Source organism: Tauraco erythrolophus, chromosome Z (genome assembly GCF_009769465.1).
Source record: "Tauraco erythrolophus isolate bTauEry1 chromosome Z, bTauEry1.pri, whole genome shotgun sequence".
NCBI classification, from domain to species: Eukaryota; Metazoa; Chordata; class Aves; order Musophagiformes; family Musophagidae; genus Tauraco; species Tauraco erythrolophus.
Genome location: NC_141496.1, coordinates 11,165,925 through 11,187,604, shown reverse-complemented (window position 1 = coordinate 11,187,604; position 21,680 = coordinate 11,165,925). Strand labels below are relative to the sequence as shown.

Here is a 21,680-nt window from a genome sequence, read left to right as displayed (position 1 = left end):
CAGCATGGAGAAATACAAGGGAAGGAGTAAAGTAACCCAACAAAAAGAATTTTCCTTGGTGAAATTCAGATTTCAGTTACTCTTGAACACCTGGAGGACAGCAAATCCAATGGATGCACACCAGACTTATGTCTAGAGAGGGGCACTTAGCTCAGTGACTTGACTATTATTGATCACAAAGCCAAATCCTCCTAGCATTTTTCTCAAAACCCATAGTACTGCAAAATGGAGTGGTCTTGCATCATTCTCAAACATGGGCATCACTTTTTGTTACACAGATCTTCGAATAGGAAATTACAAAGTCAAAGTCAGTCCTGGCTTTGTCACTGTCCCCCCTGACAGCATGCAGCACCTCACAGGATGAGACTTGCACTTTAGAAATAATTTATAAGTACTATTGAATTTTCTTAAAATGGGATCTTTTCTTGCTCCAGTTGCCAATGTTTCCATTTAACGTACTAAACACACTTCATCCTGACCACTGAGAATTGACTCCAGCTTAAAATAACTTGTAAATACGCTGATGTTGTCTCTCCACCAAGTGCCAAACAGAGAGGTCACAGAAAGTAACATTACATAACAAAAACAAGGTTGAAGACACATGGCCAGAAACAGTGAAAAGAAAAACCCCAGCTGTTTGACCTTGGGGTTCAGCAATCCCATAGTTACACAGAGCTCTCTTCTCCATTCACATAGCATGATGCAACTCAAATGTTATTTCTCCAAAAACAAAGAAAACTGATTTAATGAGAAAATATTCAAGTCTTTTAGATATACTGCTGGTTTGTTTGGGTTAGCTCTCCAAACAAAGCTAGTGTCCAAGGTTGCCATATCTCAGTCCGGGATCCAGAACTCGTTGTATCTGTGGTGTGACGCTCTTAGACATCTGGATTTGTGCTGTAGAGCCACTCTCCGGTGCACAGTGGATATGGCCAGGGTCTCCAGGTAAATATCCAAAGGCTTGAGTTCTGCCCAAGAAGAACTGGAGCCTGCTGGTACATGGACCATCTCCTTTCCTAAGAAATAGCTTTCTGGGACTAAAAAGTCCCCTCATTTTATGTCAAGCTGTGCTAGATTGGGAGATATGCTGATGTGGGACAGTGGAGGAAGAAAGAATCCTGGGAGGCTGTGAAGGTCTTCCTGCTAACGAGTTTCCCAGCACAGTAGCAGGGCAGGAAAGAGTGGCAGGAAATGAGCAGAAAGAAGGGGTGGGGGAGCCTGTTTTTGTCAGTGCATGTCAGTATACTCTTCGCTAGATGTTGATTTACAGTTATGAGTCACAGATCTGCACAGCAAAATGGCTGCAGGTCGCAAGCAATGCTGCTCACGCACTGGTGAACTGCACACGAGCAGTGTGGCCTCTTACTGGCCTCAGCATGTGCTGGGATCCGCAGGTGCAGGCAGCAAGGACTGTCAGAGCAACCACCTCCAGCCCTTCCTGCTCCAAGACAACTTTAGAGCAACCAGTCCCTACACACGTGTCTCTAACCTACTCTTTCTGAAGGCCTCCAGCACTGGCTTTCCTTCCCATACCAAGCAGTCAATGCCAGTGCACATAGAACCATAGAATCATAGAATGGTTTGGGTTGGAAGGGACTTCAAAGATCATCTAGTTCCAACCGTCCTGCCACAGGCAGGGACACCCTCCACTACATCAGGTTGCTCAAACCCTCATCCAACCTGGCCTTGAACACTTCCAGGGATGGGGCATCCACAACTCCTCTGGGCAACCAGTTCCAGTGCCTCACCACCCTCAGAGTGAAAAAGTTCTTCTTTATATCTAATCTAAATCTGCCCTATTTCAGTTTAAAGCCATTGCCCCTTGTCCTATCACTACATACCCTTGTAAAAAGTCCCTCTCCAGCTTTCCTGTAGGCCCCCTTTAAGTACAATGTCCTTACATGGCCTACACAAGTGACACAGAAAGCTGCGAATGGACAGAAATGAGGTTTCACGAGTCCCTGGATCCACCTTACGGTGCTCAGCTCTTCCCCTAACAGTACAGACAGCACCTATCTGCAAGTAGCCTAAATAACAGGGGAGGGACTGAAAGGAAATCAAAAAGCCTTTGAAAAGCTCAGAGGAAGCAAAGCCATCAAGCTGCAGGGCAGTTTTTATGAGACTCAATCTTATTTGTGTGTGCCTCCTTATTAGGGGGCCAAGCTGCATCTGGAGGAGGCAGTCCTGATGTAGGCAAGGCACAGCAGCACTAGACACCAAACTCCTCCAGCACTGCTTGTGTTCTGTGCTTTTGGGTCACTGCACAATTAGCCAGCCCTGGAGAGACACAAGGAAATTGGCCACTGCTCAAACAGTACAGAAGTGACTGTGGGAATCTCAATGAGAGAGGAGCATTTGCATGAAAACTGAGGCACTGGAATTACACCACTAGAAGAGCAAGACTCTAGTCGTTTGGAGAGGAGAGATGAGGCGAGTGCTTTTCTCTCAGACAGAGAATGATAGAACATCAGAGCTGTTGAAATAGAAAGTTTGGGGAAAAAATGTACTTCCCTCAATGCTAAACCACTCCCCAGTCCAGGACAGATGTGACCTCAGAGAGTGTATCTAATCTATAGCTTCCTCCTTTAAAAACACAGTCCCACGTGCAGATGGACTATACCACCTCCTGAGACAGAAGTAGGGAGTTCAGGTTTGTCTTACTGTGCTGGTCAGTTCACCCCTCACAGCTAATGAAACACTTCCCACAGCTATAGGAAAACACTAAGAACAGAAACAATCTCCTGTTCCTTAACTCCTTCAAGTTGCTCTCCATCATCCTAGGTCATGGCAATGCAAGGCTACAAAGCAGCAACCTTCAGGATCAAGCATCCCACCGTCCTTTCACACTGTCCTAGCTCAGTATCAGCTCTGGACATGACCTGCATCCCGCCCAGGCTAGGTATAGAGACAAAACCAGGGTCCCTTGTTGAGAAGGCACTGTGTGCTGTCAGTGCTGCTGAGGAGCATGAGGAGGGAGCAACCTCAAGCCCCAGCAGAGAGCAAAGGAGGCAGAGCTGGGGAGAGGGACAGGCTGAAGAAGAGATTTCAGCCACTCTTCTACTGTCCCTCTAAAATCTTGCACACTTTCATCTATCTTCCCCAAATCCTCTTCCCTTCTTCACCTCCTGAAAACTCCAGCATCCTCCTATTTATTGTTCATCAGAGTCTCCCAAATCCCAACTGATCCCTCTCAGACCCTGCGATCAGCTATGGTCAAAGAGCCGACGTGCTTCAGGCAGCAAAACTCAGTGGCCTCCACCTTGGCTGAGCAGCCTTGGGCCGGGTCTCTCCAAGGTCAAAATCATCAGGGCTGCAGAGAGGCAGCAGGGAATGGAGGTGACACTGGCTGATGTGATAAGGCACAGAGAGAGCAGAGCAGCTGCCCCACATGTGCACACAGAACAGGAAGGCTCAGAGCCATCCCATGACCCCTCACTTGTCCACATACCATGAGCTACTCACAGACACCAGCGCTGGACTCACAAGTGTGTGCCTGCAGCTCCTGACCTACGTGCAGCCCTGCCGCCCTGTCCTGGGATGGGCGAGCAGCCATGTTCCCCTTCCCACTCCACCCATGTCCAGCTAGACCCCGTCAGCCAGGATTTGCTGCCTGGGAAGTTACTCAGTTGTTCCCCAGGGACAGGGAAAGAGGTGATTTGCATGTCAACAAACCAGTAGCAGGAACAGAGACTGAGATAATCATCCTAGACAATCCAAGACAAGCGTCAGGCCAAGAAGCTGGCTGCCTCCCTGGCTGTCAGTCTGGGTAATGGCCTAAAAATTTGCCTTAGCCTCAGCAAATGCTGTATTGTAACCTTTCTTTGACCTGCTTTCTTCTCCCACTCTGCTGTGGTCTCCCAACATTTCTAAAAACTCTTCACACTTTCTTTTACCATGTCCTGCTTACTTTCAGCACTGGCAGGGGTTGTGCCAGGCCATTTTAGCAGTTTTTAAAAACAAGCCAAAGCCCATGAGCAGCTACATTCTTCTGACTATAATGACAAAATGCTTTAATTTCTTCCAACCCTCGAATGAAACCCAAAAGGCTTACTAATTAAACAGCTCTGCCCCAAACTGATTCTTCTTACAGCAATGCTTCCCTGGGGTGAACTCAGCCACCAAGGTTGTTACAAATTAGGAACGATACTTTATTAGTTAAACAATTCCTGCCTGACAACCACTGCAATATTTAAGGAGCACTTGGAGTCCGAAAGTGGCTTGGACGACAGCAGAGAGCCACTTGTTCCTACTGCTGCATCTTAAAATACTGCAAGCATTTCTGCCCCACCTCTGAGCAGAAAGACCCAAACTAGTTTCACCAGGTCTCCTTGCACAGGACAGTATCTGTTGGCAAGAGCTTTCTGCCCAAGCAGGGCTGGGTGCTCAGGAAGACGGGTGTTCGGCATGGCCAACACAGGACTGTGCTGGTGGTAGTCTAATTGCACACCCATCTTCAGCAAGCTCTGCTCTCTGCCTCATGGTTGCTCTTCCCACAAGGTTTGTGTTCAGCTGCCTTTGCCCCTCCAAACCTCCGCGCTCCCCAGGCTATTGGAGCTGGTGCTTAGCGGTTGGGTAGTGCGTTCCCAGAGGACTCTCAGGACTCCCAGAGGACTCACACAATCTAGAAACCACAGCAAAAGGCAGAAAAAACCTCTACCAGGATCACACTTCATGGAAATAAATACAGCTCACTGCCTTGGGGCAAGGGAATGTCTCTGTCCTGCCCCAGAGACTTCAGCCTGTGGGGTTAGGGAGGGCTGCAGGACCCAAATCACCAAGGCAAAAACCCAAAGATGCCTGCTGTGCTTGGCACGAGCACAGGGATCTGTGTACCCGCTGTGCCCACAGACATGCCCTCAACACAAGTGCCTGGTAGGTGGCAGAGTCCCTGTCCCCAGCTTCCTCTCAGCAACAAACGCACCTTTTCCCATGTGCTACTAAATGATTTAGGAAGTCAAAACTCACAGGGAGTTTTAGGCATTTTTTGAAGCTTTTACCGTCTGCCTTGGTGTATTGGGTCTGGCTGAGATGGAGTTAATTGTCTCCATTGCAGCCCTCACAGTGCTGCGTTTTGTACTGGTAGCTAGAAAGGTGTTGACAACGAACCAGTGTTTTGACTACTTCTGAGGAGCGTTCCACAGCATCAAGGCTGTCTCTCCAACATTCCCCCCTCACCAGTAGGCTGGGGGTGGGCCAGATCTTAGGAGGGGACACAGCCAGGATAGCTGACCCAAACTGACCAAAGAGATATTCCATACTATACGATGTCTCCTCAGCAATAAAACTAAAAGAAAGGAGGATGGGGGTAGGGGGCATTCGTTATTATGACATTTGTCTTCTGGAGCAACTGCTATGCATACTTTGTTTTCCTTTGCTTCCATGTGCAGCCTTTGCTTTTGCTTTATTAGACTGCCTTTATCTGGACCTATGAGGTGTTTTTTTCCATCTTATTTTCTGCCCTCTCCCCATCCCGCTGAGGAGGGGAGTCATAGAGCAGCCTGGCATCCAGCCAAGGTCAACTCACCACACGTGATGAAAGTCACTTCTGAAAACACCACCTGAGCACTTTCAAGAAGTTCACCCCTTGGCACATCTGTTCTGCCAAGTGTTTGTAAACGAGGCTGCGCTAACACTGCTGACAGCAAAACTCGGAGTATTAAATAACACTTCTTCAAGATACCGAAGTGTTTTACAAACACAAATTAATTAAGCTGCAGATCAACCCTGTGAATTATTTAAAGAGCCGTTGAACCTCCTCTCCTTGCTCAAGGACATGAAGAGAGGAATGAACCAAGGTCTGCTGAGAACACAGGAGTCCTTACTCTCCCTATTTCCACTTATCCACTGCACCCCCATTAAATAACAGGCAAAACAGAATAAATTCAGAACAGCTGAAATCCCACTGGGATGAAGTTTGCTCAGCCTCTCTTGGTGATCCCTATTTTGGAAGCCCAGTGACAGCCAAGGAATCCACAGAACATGGAGCAGACAGCACCGTGCCTATTTTTAGGGGAAGAAAGAGGGTTTGAAATTGCATGTGGCTATTAAGACCTTGTTCAAAAAAAGGCGATTATTCTGCTAGTCATATCTGTCAGAAGCAGCTGTCCCAGCTGTGTGGGAAGTTAGTGGAGAAGCTTCACAGGCAAATTCTTGTGACACTGGTGTGAAACAGAGGGGCAGTGGGACGTGGATGAGCCCCTGGCTGCCCTGTTCCATTGGCACTCTGAGTTCTGCCAGACCTCAGTAAAAGGCACCTTCCCATCTCCAGAGGAGTTGACGGAAACAAGACCAGGCCACTGAGCTTGCAGATGCTGGGGCTGGTGTGAAGGCTCCAATCTCCAGAAGCACTGGCCACAGCTTCTCCTCCTGGGTGTCGGCCAGGTTTCCCCACTGGGCTCTGCAAGGGTGAAGTGCTGGAAAGAACAGACTGGGATACCCAGGTACTGAGTCAGGCACAGACAGGTTTCTCTATCTGCAAGGAGACAGCTGGGATGCCAGTACTCCTTTGCATGGTTTTGGACCCTCTCCATTTACGAAAATCTATGGATGTTATCCAACTGTTAACTCGGCTCTGGAGACCACCCAAAAAAAGGGAGAAGTTAAGACATTTTACAGAGGAAAGCTGGCTGCACAGGGTAAAGGTTTAAAGAGCTTGCTGGCTTGATCTTCAGAGAAGCCAGGATCAATACTCTGGGAGTACATCTGACTCCCCACAGTGAGATGACACTCTTGCAAACATGGCTGAAGGCCTGCTGCTAGTTAAGGACATGAAGGCTGGCACTGGCACAACAAGGAGGTGGACAGGAGGACGCAGTGGATGTCACTGCCTGTTCTGCCAGGGCTTGACTCCCCTCTGTAAAAACACTCTCTCACAGCAGCTAAACCTCCCCACCACAGAGTCCTGGACACAGGCATTTGGTGCAGCAAATGCCACATCAGCCATGAGAGATGGGCTCATTGATGAGGCTCACTTGTCCCCTTGCAGCACGGAAAGGCAGCTGAGCGGGCTAGGCCAGATCCACCACTTTGCCACCACACTGCATGTCATCTGTTTTAAATTCTCATCTCTTTCAGAGAAGAGCTGGCTGTAGCCAGCGGACCTGCACACATCACCAGCCATTCCTGAAGATCCCTTCTCCTCCGCATGTTCAGAAAACATTTAGTTCAGTGTTTAGTGTCCCTTCAAACCTAGCCAAGCAAGCAGAAGACAGATAGCTTAATAACATCAGAGCAGCAGAGTCCATTTCCATCCCATTTCTACGTTGCCTGGGACATGGTACCTATTGGTTTAAGGTTGACAATAAGTGATTGAGCCACTCCTGAGCTCACAGTTTAAACTGTTTGGTCAATAACCTGCAATTTGCCTCTGAATCAAGCTGGCAAAGGGAGATGACGACATTCATACCCGCATGGAGGGCTGATGCTGGACACCAGGAGTGAAAGGAGACATTCAAATTCATTCTGATCCACACCACAATGTTGCTGGGTGCCGCTCACCCCACAGCTGGGGTGCAGAGGAGAACAGCCACATTTATGTGTGTGACCTATCTCCACTGCTGAACCCTTGTGCAATCAGGGTCCTCGGCAGACACGATGCTTGCACACACCCCAAAAGGACTTATTGTGATAGTTTGATGTGTGGGTGGGTGTTCTGGTGGCAGGAGAGGGGATTTGCTCCCTGTGCCACCAGATCTGAGTCCCATCCCCCCTCGGGGGGTTGAGCCAAATTGGTGCCTCTGCGAATTGCCCTATTTAAGTTGGGACAAAGGGGCGGGAAAGGTCTGTCTTTTGCTCAGGAACAAGGAGAGAGCAGGAGGGCGCTGCCCTCGCTCCCGGCTCCCGGCCGGGTGACTGCCCGGGCCCGGGCCGGCGCCACGTGCTCAAGATGGCGCTGGGGGAGCCGCATGGGGGGCTCGGGAAGCGCCTCGCTCCCGGGGTGCCCGCCGGGCCGAGCTCCTCCAGAGAGGATTAAGATCTAAGAGAAAACAACCACAACGACCAGGTCAGTCAAGATGGAGCAGGAGGAGGTGTGCTGGAGCTGAAGTTTTCCCTTGCAATCGGTGTGAAGATGGCGGGTGGCCCCCCTGCAGCCAGGGTGTACTCGGCGGAGCAGAGACCCACTCGTGGCCCGTGGAGAAACCCACGTTGGGGAAGAGATGCCTGAGCCGAGGAGAGGTCGTGGAGCAGGGGATGCACGACAAGGTACTGTTAATAATGGGCATGGAATGCATGACGAGGTCGTGGAGGCATCTGGAATCCGTGGGACGACCCACGCCGACGCGAGTGGCAGCAGCTCCCTAAGAGGCCGAGACTGGTAAAGCCCGAACTGGTGCAACCCATGGGGAAGGATTGCAATCCTGCGGGCAGGACTCACGTTGGAAAAGTTTGGGGGCTTTTTTTCTTCATGAGTAGGGGATCCACCGAAGCAAGGGAAAAAACGGTGTAAAGGCTCCTCCTCCTTTAAGAAAGGAGCGGCAGTTAACAACATGGATGAACTGACCTGCACTCCCCATTCCCTGTCCCCCTGCGCCGCCGGGGGGGAGGTTGAGCCAGGAATGAAAGGAAACGGGGTGGGGAGGTGTCGTTTTAAGATCTGGCCTTGTTTTCTCTTTTCTCCTCTCAAGTAACCGGTTTCGTTCCCTTATGTCTCCTGTTAAGTAACTGTTAATAAATTGTTTTGTTTTGTGAAGAAAGCCTGAGTCATGTTTTGCCCGGGACCATGGTTGGTGGGTGCTCCCTCTCGGTTCTTGTCTCGACCCTCAGTCTAAAAAAACCATGACACTTATAAAGCACTCAAGAAACTTGTCCTGAGCCAAGCTGATGACAGCCCTGAGAGCTCAGATGGCCTCAGGCTGTGGTTTCAGTGGAAACAGAAAACGGTGAAGCACATGAGACATTCTCCTCCACAGCTCCCTCATACAGCCTCAAACAGACTGCCACACTACTGTGTTTTCTATGCTCCTTCAGCACAGGGAAGATTCACATTTGCAGAGGTGTCTGGCTGAAGGAACGTTTTAAGAATCACTCAGAAAAATCTGGAGGGTGATTAGTTCCTGGCCAAAGACCCTGTCTAATATAGTGGGTTGCTAGAGTACATAAAACCTTTAGAGGTATATAAATAAAAGATGATCATCTTAAGAGATTGCTTTCTTGGATCAGTTCTAAAAAGCCTGAAACTGAAAAAGCTTCACTAAACAAAAGACAACCGGATATGAGAATTACATGGGCTGAGAAAGGACACTGCATTTACAGCCATTCATCTCATGGCTGGACAAAACCCAGAACATCTAGTAAAGGATCTGTGTGGGAGAGGTCATCATCCTCCACGACTGGCCCTCATGGCTAGGGGGGAAAGGATCTTCACCAACTCAGAGGCACATGCATCTCTTTGCTGTCACTTGAGACAAAGATCTCAAGTCTTCTTACAAATTAAAGATAGTGCTTGCATATTTATAGGACAGATGACATGATGGTCAGGGGACAGGCTCTTATGATCCAGGAGCGCAAGAAGACAGGCAGCATGGGCTCTGTGGGAGGACTCGGGAAGAAGTTGGGACCTCCTTGACTTGGTTTCAATGAGTTTTGCAAATAAAACCCAAAGCTCAGAAAAGATGTGAGCTTTGGGAAACAAATGAACCACTACAGAGCTTCTGGGCTTGTCTGGACCATGGTGACAAAGTGCCCACAGACAGCAAACCCCCTTCCCACCACTCCCTGCTCCTGCCCAGGAGCAAACTGAGCCTTCTTACACATACAGGAAGAGAGGTAGGGATCCAACATCCCAGACATCCTACCCAAAAGGCTTGGGGTAATCTGAAGCACCTTGCTAGAGAGAGCAGCTTTGCCAACATCATTGCACAGAAGGAGAGGGGACAGTGATAAGGTGGAAAGAGAACTACTGTGCTTTGGTGCCTCCACTATGGGAATGCAGGTCATCCTTACCTTGGGCATCCTGCGCAGATTGGGAGAGAGCTTCAAGGAGGTAACATGGCCTCGTTCATCTCCAACGATGATGACAGGGTAGACCGGATTAAACTGGACATGGGTTATTTTATTTTTCTTCCTGGACACCACTAGCTGGGTGCAGAGCGCTTCATACTTATTAATGCTCAGATCAAACACATGGGCCTGGGGAACAAAACGAAAAGAATACAAACGGGATTAATCAGGCAAGAACACTCCTCAGTGACAGAATGATGGCTGGAGAAATCAGAAATAAAAAGTCCAACAGAAAGGCAGCCTCAGCAAACAATTACCACCTGCAGTCAGGGCCTTTGTCCTCTTTTAAGTAACAACTGTGCAGAAGCTGCCTGCTGCTTTTGAGGGACTGTTCCCCTCCTGCAGGGACTCATGGAGTGAGGACCAGTTCCCTGCTGTGGGTGCAAGCTCTTTCCAAGACCCTTGGCAAGACTGCTGGTGATCTGGACTGGAGAAGGCTCAGAGCCAGCATTGCTAACCCCTCAGGTCCCTTCCCAGTGCTGCAAGTAATGAGACAACCAGGTGTTAAATCAGAGTCTAACACAGATTGATGCACAAAGCTGGGAATGCTGTCAGAAATACTTATTACCCCTTATTGCAGAGCTTTCCTACATTTCCAGTTTAATAATAACATTAAAGACTCAAACCAGTAATTAATAGGGAAGTGATGGGAACATGGACAGTATGATTAAGGGTGTACCCTGGGGTAAAGCCAGGGAAGCACAGGCAAATGCACAGCACAGAACAGCTTGGTGCTGGCAGTCCACTCCAGTCTAGCTGTTTCAGATGCTGTGCCTGCACACACGTCCTTCTCCCACAGCATCGAGAGAAGTGCCAGGTAAAGACTGGCCAAACAGGTCAGGTGAAGATGGAGGAAGATAGACCCGAGGCCCTGCTCAGGCGGGATTCCCACTGGCATGGACCTCAGACCTATGGCAGTGACAGAGACCTGCCACATCACCAACTGCACGATAATGCGCATTTCATCATGATTCCAGTGGGAAAAGTGGTACTTACTCAAGAGAATGTGTTAACATTATCTCCCAATAATTGCAATTAGCTCCTGTCATTGTTACCGCCTGCAGAGGCTAATAAAACATAACGTCCCTCTCTCCCCCAGTGCTGCAGCAAGCATTCTCCAGCATGCTGGACTCCCACTTTGAATCCACCACGGAGACTTTCAGCCTTGCGTTTTTTTTCCCCTTTTCTGTCTTCAGAAAAACTAAGGAAGGGAATATCTTATGCTAACAACTGCAGTGGGTATATGGGGGAAATTAGGACTGAACTACTTGTACATCTCCTGCCAGCTGTGTCTTGTTTACTAGCACTTAGGAGAGAGATGAGGCATATTATTCCAACATTGTGCCATGCTCACAATTTGAGTCTAGGAATTGCCTGAAATCTGACAGTGTTACCCTATAAATGCTTATTCCAAAGAGTGTGGAAGGTTTTGTATCAAATCCGTACATGTACTTTCCCATCACACATCAATGAGTTGGTGAATTTTATCTGAATCCATGTATAGCAAAGAGCTGGGGAATCTGCAAGCACAAGTCCCAGGCAGTCTCATGAGCTTCTGTGTCTTTGTAGAACTCAACATCTAGCAATTTATGATGTCCTTGCTCTGGGCAGGAGAACTATGCAAAGGTTTTACAGATGCAGAAAACAAGATGAGGAAGACTCCCTCCAGACTGAAGTAAAATAAGACCTTTCCAGATGGGGGAGAGGTTGGAAGTGGACAGGGTTCTCAGAAATATTTTGAAGAAATCCATGGCAGTTTATAACACAAGACGTGAATCCAAAGCATCATCCACAGATGAGGATCTGCAGTTTGGAGAGCCTTTCTCCAGGCAGCAGAAGCATGGGCGGAAAAAAAGATTTCATTTTTATCTGCTCAAAATACCAGATGCAAGCATTAAATTCTGAATCTAGATCTGACACTTTGAGTTCCCAAGGTCCAGCCAAGATAATCCCAATTTCCTACCTCTAGGCACAAATAAAGGTGGCTGACCTGGCTTGTACTTTATGCCTGCTATTTTACTATCTCTGAAAAGGAACAAGCTCTCTTTTAAGCCTCTTTTCATGCCCCATGAGCCAAGGTTTAATTGCTTGCCATCACAGAATACATTTTTATTAATTTAAGGGCATGATTCAGCCTTCCCTCGCAATGCCACAAGCTCAATGCTTAGAACCTAAGAGCCTGGGAAACGCCCGTTGCTTGAGTAGCATCACTTAACCTAGAAAAAAAAGCAACATGGAATTAGCAGCCCGTTTTCTTTTCAGCAGTCAGGTCTGCACTGCTGTTCTACAAGGCTGTCAGCGTATCATACCTGCACACCCTACCCAGCACTGCAGCGGAGAAAGATGGCATGTCTGAAGGCTCAGTGTTGGAGTGCCGAGCAATGCAAATTACTCTGGTTTGAGGCTGTTTTTCAAAAATGCCACTGACAGCCCAGACAAACACAATGCCTGGGACAAGAACTTGAAACCATCAGCAATGTGGAGAAGGTCAAAAGCAAACAAGTTTATGAATGTTCCTACTATAAAGCTCCTCTTTTATGAGCTTCTAAACAAACGGGCTTGTTTTCCTTTGCCAAGGGAATCATGGAAAAGAACAAACTATTTCAGTTCTTCAGCTGGAAACATCAGCCTCATATCAGCTGTCAGATGCTCCAGATGGAGGGGTGGGCCACAGGCATTAGGATGGACTTCAGAGGCTTTGATTTAGAGGCTTACAGGCACTCTCCGGAGAGAGTGAAATGGGGTCAGACCAACACTGTTATTGGTGCTTTGGGAGTAACATGAAAGGCACGAGGCTTCCCACAACACTTGAGGCAGCTTAACAGAGCTGCATGTGACCAGCACCATCTACAGATCTGCCTGGGCCTTAGGGCAGGGCTTTCTGCCCAAAGAACTGCAGGCTGAAATCCTACAGCTCTCCTTGAGGTTCCAAGTCCCTTGAGCTGCCCTCCTGGCTCATGTCCTGGAATTAAGGATTATGGAGTAGGCTCCAGCTGAGTCTCCCACCCCAGAGACTCACCAACAATGCACAGCTTCTCTCCATCCCACTGCCCCAGTGGCCCCTGTCCCTCCAGTCTACTGAACAGACACTGCCTACATGCAAAGACAGCCTCTCAGGTCTTGCAAGATGAGCCCTCTCTGAGTATATGACCCAGAGAAGTGCAACCATGACCCACAGAAGTGCCACCCAACCCCATGTGTGACTTGAGTGTCTCAGACTCGATACGAGTGCCAGGATAGCCAAAGGCAGGGTCACATCTGATCCCTCTCCTTGGAGAACAGGAGCCTCCACAGGGCACCATTCTCTTCAGGGTGGGCACTCAACCAGCAGTGCCCAGACGAGAGCTGCCACCCAGACACTGTCAGGCAGCTGGTGCAAACTGGTATTTTTTATGAGGGCTGACTTTTGTGTAACTTTCCACATATGGCATATTTACATATTCACTGACATACAATGTGCCATGTCATCCTGGACTCCTACAGCTCACAGGGCAGGCCTGCTTCCACCTATCTGGCCCCTGGTGCCTCACTCAGGACCACAGCATCACCTAGACTTTTATATGGAGCAACACAGCAAGGCAGGGATGTCAGAACGTGACACTTCACAGTTCAATGAATCCTTGGGAAACACAGTAACTTCCTCAGGGTCCCTAAAGCAGAAAGCGGAACTGCGATGGGAAGACAGCAAATAGTAACCTGGCAGTGCAGTGCCCTGTGCTGGGACACCAGGCTGAGTTTTAATTGTATCGAGAACTGTGTAGGATCAAAAAGCGTGCCAAAGCAGTATCCTTCTCAGAACTTACAAACCAGTGAGGGTCTGCCTGTGAACAGCCCCCTCTTTCCTGCCAGCTCTGCATGCCACTTCTTCTCATGCTACCTAGGCTGGTCCCAGCACTTCTGTTCCTGCAGGCACTGAGACCTGTGGCCACCACGCTCACTCACACACACACATCCAGGAGCAGTTTAGAAACTACAAAGTGGAGGTGTTGAACCCTGAAGACTTTCAGTCCTCAAGAAGCATTTCCACCATGGTGCATGTGCCCAGAGAGGGAGCTGGAGCCTCCTGACAATAAATGCGTGCTTACCACATACCTTCTGCAGATTCAGCAGAAGCAAACCAGAGACTCAGAGGGTCTGCAGCCCTGCTGCTTGCAGACCACGGAAGGCACGTTCGTTCTTTCTGCTAATAAGCATTCAGATAATGGGAAAGGACATTTCAGTTATTTTGTTACAGTCCTTAGGAACAATACATGGCCGCTTCCTTAGTGGGACATAAATCAGACTCCAAGAACAGGAGACCTGGAGAGAAGCACTGAGAGAGAAGTAAAAGAAATCTGAAAATGTGGGAAACAGGGAAGTGCAAGAACACTCCTCTGCTTCCTCCAGCTTAGCTGCAGATCTCCATGGAGAGTAAAGCACTGGGCAGTAATCAATGACTCCAACAGTTATTTTATTTATGGTCCCTGTGAACCTGCTCGCCCACCCCAAGGAAGTGCAGGAGGACATGTACCACCCCCCAAATGAAGCCCAAGCTGTTGAACTAAGCAGTTCCTTACAGCATGGGGATTTATGAGCTGGCGACCTTCAGAATAAACCTAGACTCACAATCCCAAATGCCAGGCAGATTTTCGAAGCAAACTTCTCCTTGATGGAAGGACAGAAAGTCTGGTAAGTCAGTAGCTCCTGAAAAGGAGTAGTGAATTTAAGTAGATGCTCAGTTATCTCTGAGATGGGATCAGGTGAATCCTGCAGTCTCTGTCTGATGCTTGTTATTCAATAAGAACATTTTTAAATTACCATCAGGGTAACAGCAGAGCCTCCATGCTTGATGTACAGGCAATAATAGCTCTAGCTCTGCTGTGTAATAGTTGCAGAAAATATTTGACATAAATGAGCTGCTTTGATGCCTGACTCTCAAACAACCAGAGAAGAAATCCAGCTCAGTGGCATCAAGACCAACAGTTCCTCTGTCTATGAATCATGCAAATATATTCCACCTCCCAAAATCCAGCGGTTCCCCACTGAGGCTCTGCACGGCTGCTCTGTAAGCACAGCAGAGTGCACGTCCAAGGCTATTACCGTAGCTCCAGCATCAAAACACATTCAGAGTTTTGAACATCTCATTTCTCCCTACCTGCTCTACAAACTGCACTTACAACCTGAAAGTTAGCCCAGGGTCTCACCTGCTCAGCTGCTCTGAAGTGACTTGGATCCCTCTGTCCTTATACTCTGCTGTCACTCCCTATCCTGCAGCAATGCAGCCTGGCAAGCCCAGGGAGAGAAATGCCTGGGGATCTGGAAGAGAGCTGGACCCTACAAACACACCAACTGCAAACAAGCAACCTCTCTGCCCACAGAACAAACTACTTGACTTTTGTGGCCCATGAAGAAGGGAGCTCAAGAGCTACTTTGACCTGCACTGCCTTTATTGCATGCCTCGAACACATGCTGGATCTGCATCAGCTGCAGCCTTTGCTATCCTTTTCTTCCAGGCTTACAAGCCTTCATTCCCCAGCCATGGTCTCGGCAATGCTAGCATGCTCAAAAACTGACAGCAACTAGAACCAAGGCTTGGGGGGAAATATATATGCGTGTGAGGACAAGGCAGAGGTACCTTGTAACTTGGCAACAAAGAACAAAATCAGTGCAAGAGCAAAGGGTGAGGGACAACATAATATCACGCTGCCCTTTACCAGTTGACATCTCTTTCACTGATTGGCTTTCACTGTCCCTGTGATGGATTTCCTTTACTTTCTTGACTGAATCGTGATACCTCATCCATTCGTAAACTCCACAGATGATTTGTTTCAAACTCTCAGGTAATATATTTAACAATTGGGCAGGCCACCCCCAGCCCCTGTCTAGCACCAAGACAGCTGCTGTAGCATCCTAAAGGCTTTGGGCAGGCAGGGCAGCCCCAGCTTGCATCAAAGCCAAGCTGCCATGAGGTGGAGGCCTTACTTTGCATGATTTCTGTACTCCCACTGCAGCCAGGACAGCCTCCAATACAGTTAATCTTCTCTAGGACGACATTTTTGAGCTACAAATAAGGATTGCAAGATTGTCCTTGGTCCCTCTGACACCCAGAGGCAGTTAGGGTCTTGGCAGGAGGAAAGGAGATCCGACTCAGAAAATATTCATTGCCTTCCCGCTTCTGCGATGATGACACAGGAATGCTGGTCCTCGGCTGCCCCACCATCAGCATCAGACAGATCCTAAAATTCACAGGTTTTCATAGCGCCATCATGCTGCCGGTGAAAGGATAGACTCCAGATCTGTTACAGGTATGTTCAGAGGTACCTTTGAGCTCAGGAGGATGAGCAGGCGTCTTTGAAAGCTGCTTTTTGGGCTGAGCCAGGTGAGCTTTGCCAGCCAGGAGCAAACTGTATATCCCAGTGTACAGGAGAAGGCTAAGCACATCCAGCAGGCTAAGCCCTGCAGCATCCCAGGGTACATGACACAGCGGGGAAGAGAAGGTCTGTGTCGCCTGGCTTAACCGTAGGAGCTGCTTCACTGTAGGACTGCATCTCTCAGCTTTTCCTCATTCAGTAAGAACTGGGTCGCTCCCAATTTGACATGGTAAGAAAACAGCATCAGCCTCAGCTGATTTCACTCAGCTCCCACAAGTCAGCAAGAAATCAAAGCCTCAGCATGTAGAAGAGCTGCTATTCATTCCCACAGGCCGAGGACCACCTGACCTCTTCTGAAAACCCTGTTACATTGTTTTACAAGGAAGCGCTTGTTTATCTGAGCTAACTTCCCTGTCAGTCACTGCTTCTGCCAGCCTGGCTCCGCTCCGAGAGTCTCGGTGATTAGGATAATCTCCTTCATGTCTTGGTCCTGTACACTTCCGAATGCTGTTATCTGGTGCTAAATAGCTGATACATCCTACCCCTGAGCTGGTTACACTTCAGTCTGGTCTAATACAATCCTCTCATGTTGCCTATGACTTTTTTTCCCCCTCCTCTTTAACATTAATAGCATGCTTTGGAATAAATCACAAAGCCTCCTTCTGCTCTTCACTTTTGTACTGAATTTAATGTTACTTTCCAAACAACTTCTGGAAGATGAAAGTCAAGCAGAGAAACTAATCTGTGCTGAACTTGTGCAATAGCTAGACTGATGATAGCAGCCGGTACCTCTATACTATGCTGTAATCCCTCCTGCAACAGCAGAGATGACCCTTCCTTACAGACCAGCATCCAAAGTCCAGCCTCATCCCTGGTGGTGCTCATGGGGTGACTCCCCTGCCCCTCCCAGGGTTTGACTCAGCAGCACAGCATTGGCAAGAGCACGGCAGCACCGGCAGTCCCCGGTCCCAGCCTCTCTCACAGTCCTGCTGCTTCCTCAATTAGTGCTCATTTCATATTGCGCGTTTGGTTTGTGTCTTTACTGAGTTTCATCTCACCGATTGCAAATTGCTGCTGAGGTTGTTGAGCTCATTTACAATTTTAGTTCTGGCACCAAAGCACTTGTAATTCCTGTCCGCTTAGTCCGCCCACAATTACTGCTGGATTTCTGTGCTAGCCCGTCCCTGAAGCATCCCTAGCTGCACTGCACACTCTGCTGAGAAAGACTTCTATCGTGCCATATCCACCTTCTCACCTGCCTTGTAGTTTGTTTAAGGGCTTGTGCCAACTGTGTTCCCAAAGCTGTAAGCATGTATTACATCTCCTTCCTCTGATCCACTAGGCCTGTTACTCTCAGGAACAGTACTAGATCAGTTTTATGTGATATGGCCTCATTAAAGCCTTACTAGACTGGCTGATCTGTGATTTATCAGTGCTTACATTGAATGACTTGTCCTAGAATCTTTCTGGATAGCATATTTAGGCTGCCCAATCTCTCCTGCACTGTCATGCTCCTGAATATCGTGCAAATAGTCTTTCCTGCAGTCTTCTGACACTTCCCTATGCTGCCATCCCATTCCAAGTACCTGGTGAAGAACTAGGAGACTGTTTCAATCAGTCCCTTTTGTGCCTTGGGGCCAGCCTCCCAGGGCACGTGAATACATCCCAGCCAGTCCTCCTGCACTCTCCCTACTGTGACCCACAGGCCAGCTCCTGATGCCAGGCTGAAACTATGCCCTCAAAGACTAGGACCAAGCTCCATTTCTTCACATGCTGGCAAGGTCCTGGCTATGTCCCACTGCAGAGAGTCAGCACTGGAGGCTGGGGCATGGGTGAAGGCAGGTGGTTGCACAAGCAAGGGCAGGACCGACTGACCGGAGAAGCATCCACTGCTCTGTGCCACCTGCAGCCCTGCGACAGGCGAGCAAAGCTGTTCATAAGGCAGATATCAAACTGTCATGGCATTTATAATGAACCAGCACGATTTCAGGGCATTATAAAATGTTAAGCAAATAAATATTAAGTTTCAGGAGCTGCAGTTTCTGCACAGCAGGATGGGGCAGACAGCTGCAGGCTCTTAGTGGCCCTAATGCCAATTGTCTCCACTTGCAAATTCAAATCTAAGTGAGCAGCCACCATTCTTAGCCGCAGCCGATAACAAAGAGCAGAGAGGCACCTTGGAGCTGCTTTCCAAACTCAAATAGTCCTGATGGGCTCTGTGCCCCCAGTAGGTTTTTATGCAAAGTCTAAAAGGAGAATCAATGAAATCTTCGGAGATGCTGCCCAAGTAATTTTTTCACTCACATACTCCAGACAAGCAGAAAAAGAAAAACTTGATTCCTGTGTGGCTGCATGAACTAGTTAATTTCAGCAGATGGGTTTTGTCAAAATGCTATATTTCATAACCTGAAAGACCAATAGGTCTAGTAACGAAAAACCGGCCTGTGAGCATCTGTGTAAGAAACAATCTCTGCAAAGCCCCTGACAAAAGGGGTTTAAATTTATCAGTTTGCCTTTGCACTGAAACCACATGCTGTGCTGACAAAGTCACCTCATCTGTGACTCAGTAGCTAAGGGATGTGAGAGAGCAGTAGAGTTCCAAGGTGCCTGATGCACACCTTCAGGCTTGGAGCCTACCAGAGCACCCTTCGATGGGATGGGAACTGCAGCAGGATAGAAGTGAGGGCTCAGACCCTGCAGGGACAGACCAAAGTCTTCCAGCCCAGCTTTATTCCCTAAAAGCAGCTGCCAGGGGAGAGAAATGCCAGTGCATAGAGAGCCTAGTGGCTGAAGGAGGAGAAGGGAGGACAAGCCGACTGGCACAAAGTGGAGGCACCATTAATCCCAGGGACGCTGCCCATCTACCTCATTGAGCTTTGACATGCCACCAACCCTTGTTTTAAATCAGACATAAGTCTGCCCAGCAGTCCACATCAATCTCAAAGATTCAGCAGGGAATAAGAAAGAGCGTTTTAGGTTTTGTGGCAGAAGAAAATGAACAGTTTTACCGGAAAACAACCACTTATATTGTGAATGCAATTTCAAAGCCATTTTAAGAAAGCCTCTGCCCACTCCAGCCTACTCAAAGGTCCTTCTGGGTGATAGCAAAGGGACCTACATTCATTTAGTGTTTTCATACCCCAGCAATTGCCCAGCCATGGTGCAGCGCCAGGAGATGCCTTGTCCCAGCCCTGCAGAGCTAGCGGTGGCCCGATAAAGCATGGACAAACCCCATGGGCTACTGCAGAAAGGTAGGAAGAAAGACTCGGATGCAGCAGGGACATCTGCAGCTGTGAGGGGTTCACAGTCCTGACTCCCCTGGCCAAATCATGGACTGATGCTGAGAGTTCTGATGGCACCTCTGATTCATGGTCTACAAGGAGAAGCAGGATCAGGTCCAAAATACCCAGTGAAATATTTGCAAACCTGGAAGGTTTAGCAAGCCTCTTATCTGCAAAATCATTCATGCTTTTAAAGACAGAGATTGGCTTTTGCTGCAGGCAATGCTAAACGGGCAGCAAGTCTCTGCAAATTGCTCTCTGAACACATACACATGCCAGCACTAAACAAATGTTTCCCTCCTAGCTGGGAAAGGATGGGTATCAAGACAACAGGCATTTCTTCAGCATCTTTTCCTGTAAGTGAGATGGCACAGGAATCTGGTCTTCAAGACTTCTCATGCAAAACAGTTGTCCAGTAAAATACGTTTATATAAGCAGGGGAGGGTACACTCACTTCCTGAAAAGCACAAAGCATAATCTAATTTCCTGGAAGTCATTTCAAGTATTTCAGATCTTGAAAGGTCAACAGCTTCAATAATGGGGAAAAGCCCTGGAGCATATGTCTGAGCAGCTTTCTCTGTCCAGTGTGCACTTGGATGGCATTTATCTTAAGGCTATCAATACTTACTAAAGATGGCTACAACATCGCCTTGCTCTGGCTTCATTAGTCACGAAGGACACAGACCATAAACACATGACAGCAAATGGACTTGTACTTGGTGCATGATGCCAAGACTGTTGTAAAAGCCCTGGGATCCTCCATCTCACATAAGGACATTTCATAGAGTCACAAGGTTAGATGATAATTCAGGTTGGAAGAGACATCCAGAAGTCTCTACTCCAATCTCCTGTCCAAAGCGGGCTCAACTCTGAGGTCAGATGTGGTTACTCAGGGCTCTACCCAATCTAGTCTTGAAAAACCTCCATGGACAGAGATGGCACAACCTCTCTGGGCAAGTTGTTCCATAACTTAAGTGCCTTCCTGATGAAAGATTTTCCTTATATCCATGCCAAACCTCTAGTTGCAACTCATTTCAGCTGTTGCTGTGCTGTGAAGAGCTTGGCTCTAACTTCTTGATGACCTCCTTGTAGGCACTGGCAGGCTGCTGCTGGACTCCTTCTCCAGACTGAACAAGCCCAGCTTGACCACTCCATTACAGACACTGCATGGGGCAGCTGTGGCTGACAGTCTGGGATCCAGCCATCTGGGGACACTTGTGGTGTGGGTGTCTGGCTTGTTTAAAAGGGGTAACAATTCATGAATGAATTCAGCACAAGAAAGCATCTGAACACCCAGAGTGAGCCGTTCGTGGAGGTTTGTGGCATTGCCCCTGTACAGCACAACCTGCCACAGCATCTACTTTCCTTAAATAAGGAAAAGAAGGCCAAGAAGGAAATTTCAGGTACGATCCCTGCTTTTACATGTTTCAATTTTTTTTTTTCTGCTTTAAGCATAAGTTTGAGATGAGCTTAAAGCAAACTCCCAAAGACAAATCCTACTGAATGCCACAGGGATTGAATTCCACCTCTCCCTGTTTCTCTGCCCTCTGTCCTTTCGATAAGCTGACCAACATCCCCCAATGTCCTGCACCCTAAATGTAGGAGTCCAGGCATCTAAATCCATCTTCACATTTTTATTTATTTCCAAAGCAGGTCTCTCATCCCAGCCAGCTTTTCTCTTCATGCCAGGCCTTTACCATCTACAACCTAAACTAAACTAGGTGTTCTCTAACCTCATTTTATTTCAGTGCTAATCACATCAGTATCTGCACGGAGGTCCCTGTCGGAGATGGCCTAGAGGGAACACAGAGCTGCTGCCAGCCAACTGAGCTGCAGGACTCATGTTTAGAAATAACAGATCTCTGCACCTGTCTGCTTTAGGAACCACTGTGGAATCTTCAAGGAACGTAAGTGTCATCTGAAATGCAATCACAGAGCACAACTGCAGTGGACTTAGCACACTGATTGAAACCAAAGCTGAATGGTCTATAGCAACCACTCTAAGCACATCCAGCAGAGGCTAGCTTCCACAAAAGCAGCTGGCTGTCCA

The 21,680-nt window shown here is 48.3% G+C and overlaps 1 protein-coding gene across 1 annotated transcript in view; it reads right to left on the bottom strand.

Annotated features, from left to right (window-relative positions):
* DNAI1 (dynein axonemal intermediate chain 1) overlaps positions 1 to 21,680 on the bottom strand; it is a 174,537-nt gene that overhangs the window by 25,214 nt on the left and 127,643 nt on the right. Inside the window, exon 20 of the mRNA XM_086629225.1 lies at positions 9,943 to 10,128. Within this exon, the coding sequence (XP_086485351.1) occupies positions 9,943 to 10,128 (186 nt within the window). The remainder of the gene's footprint in view (positions 1 to 9,942; positions 10,129 to 21,680) is intronic.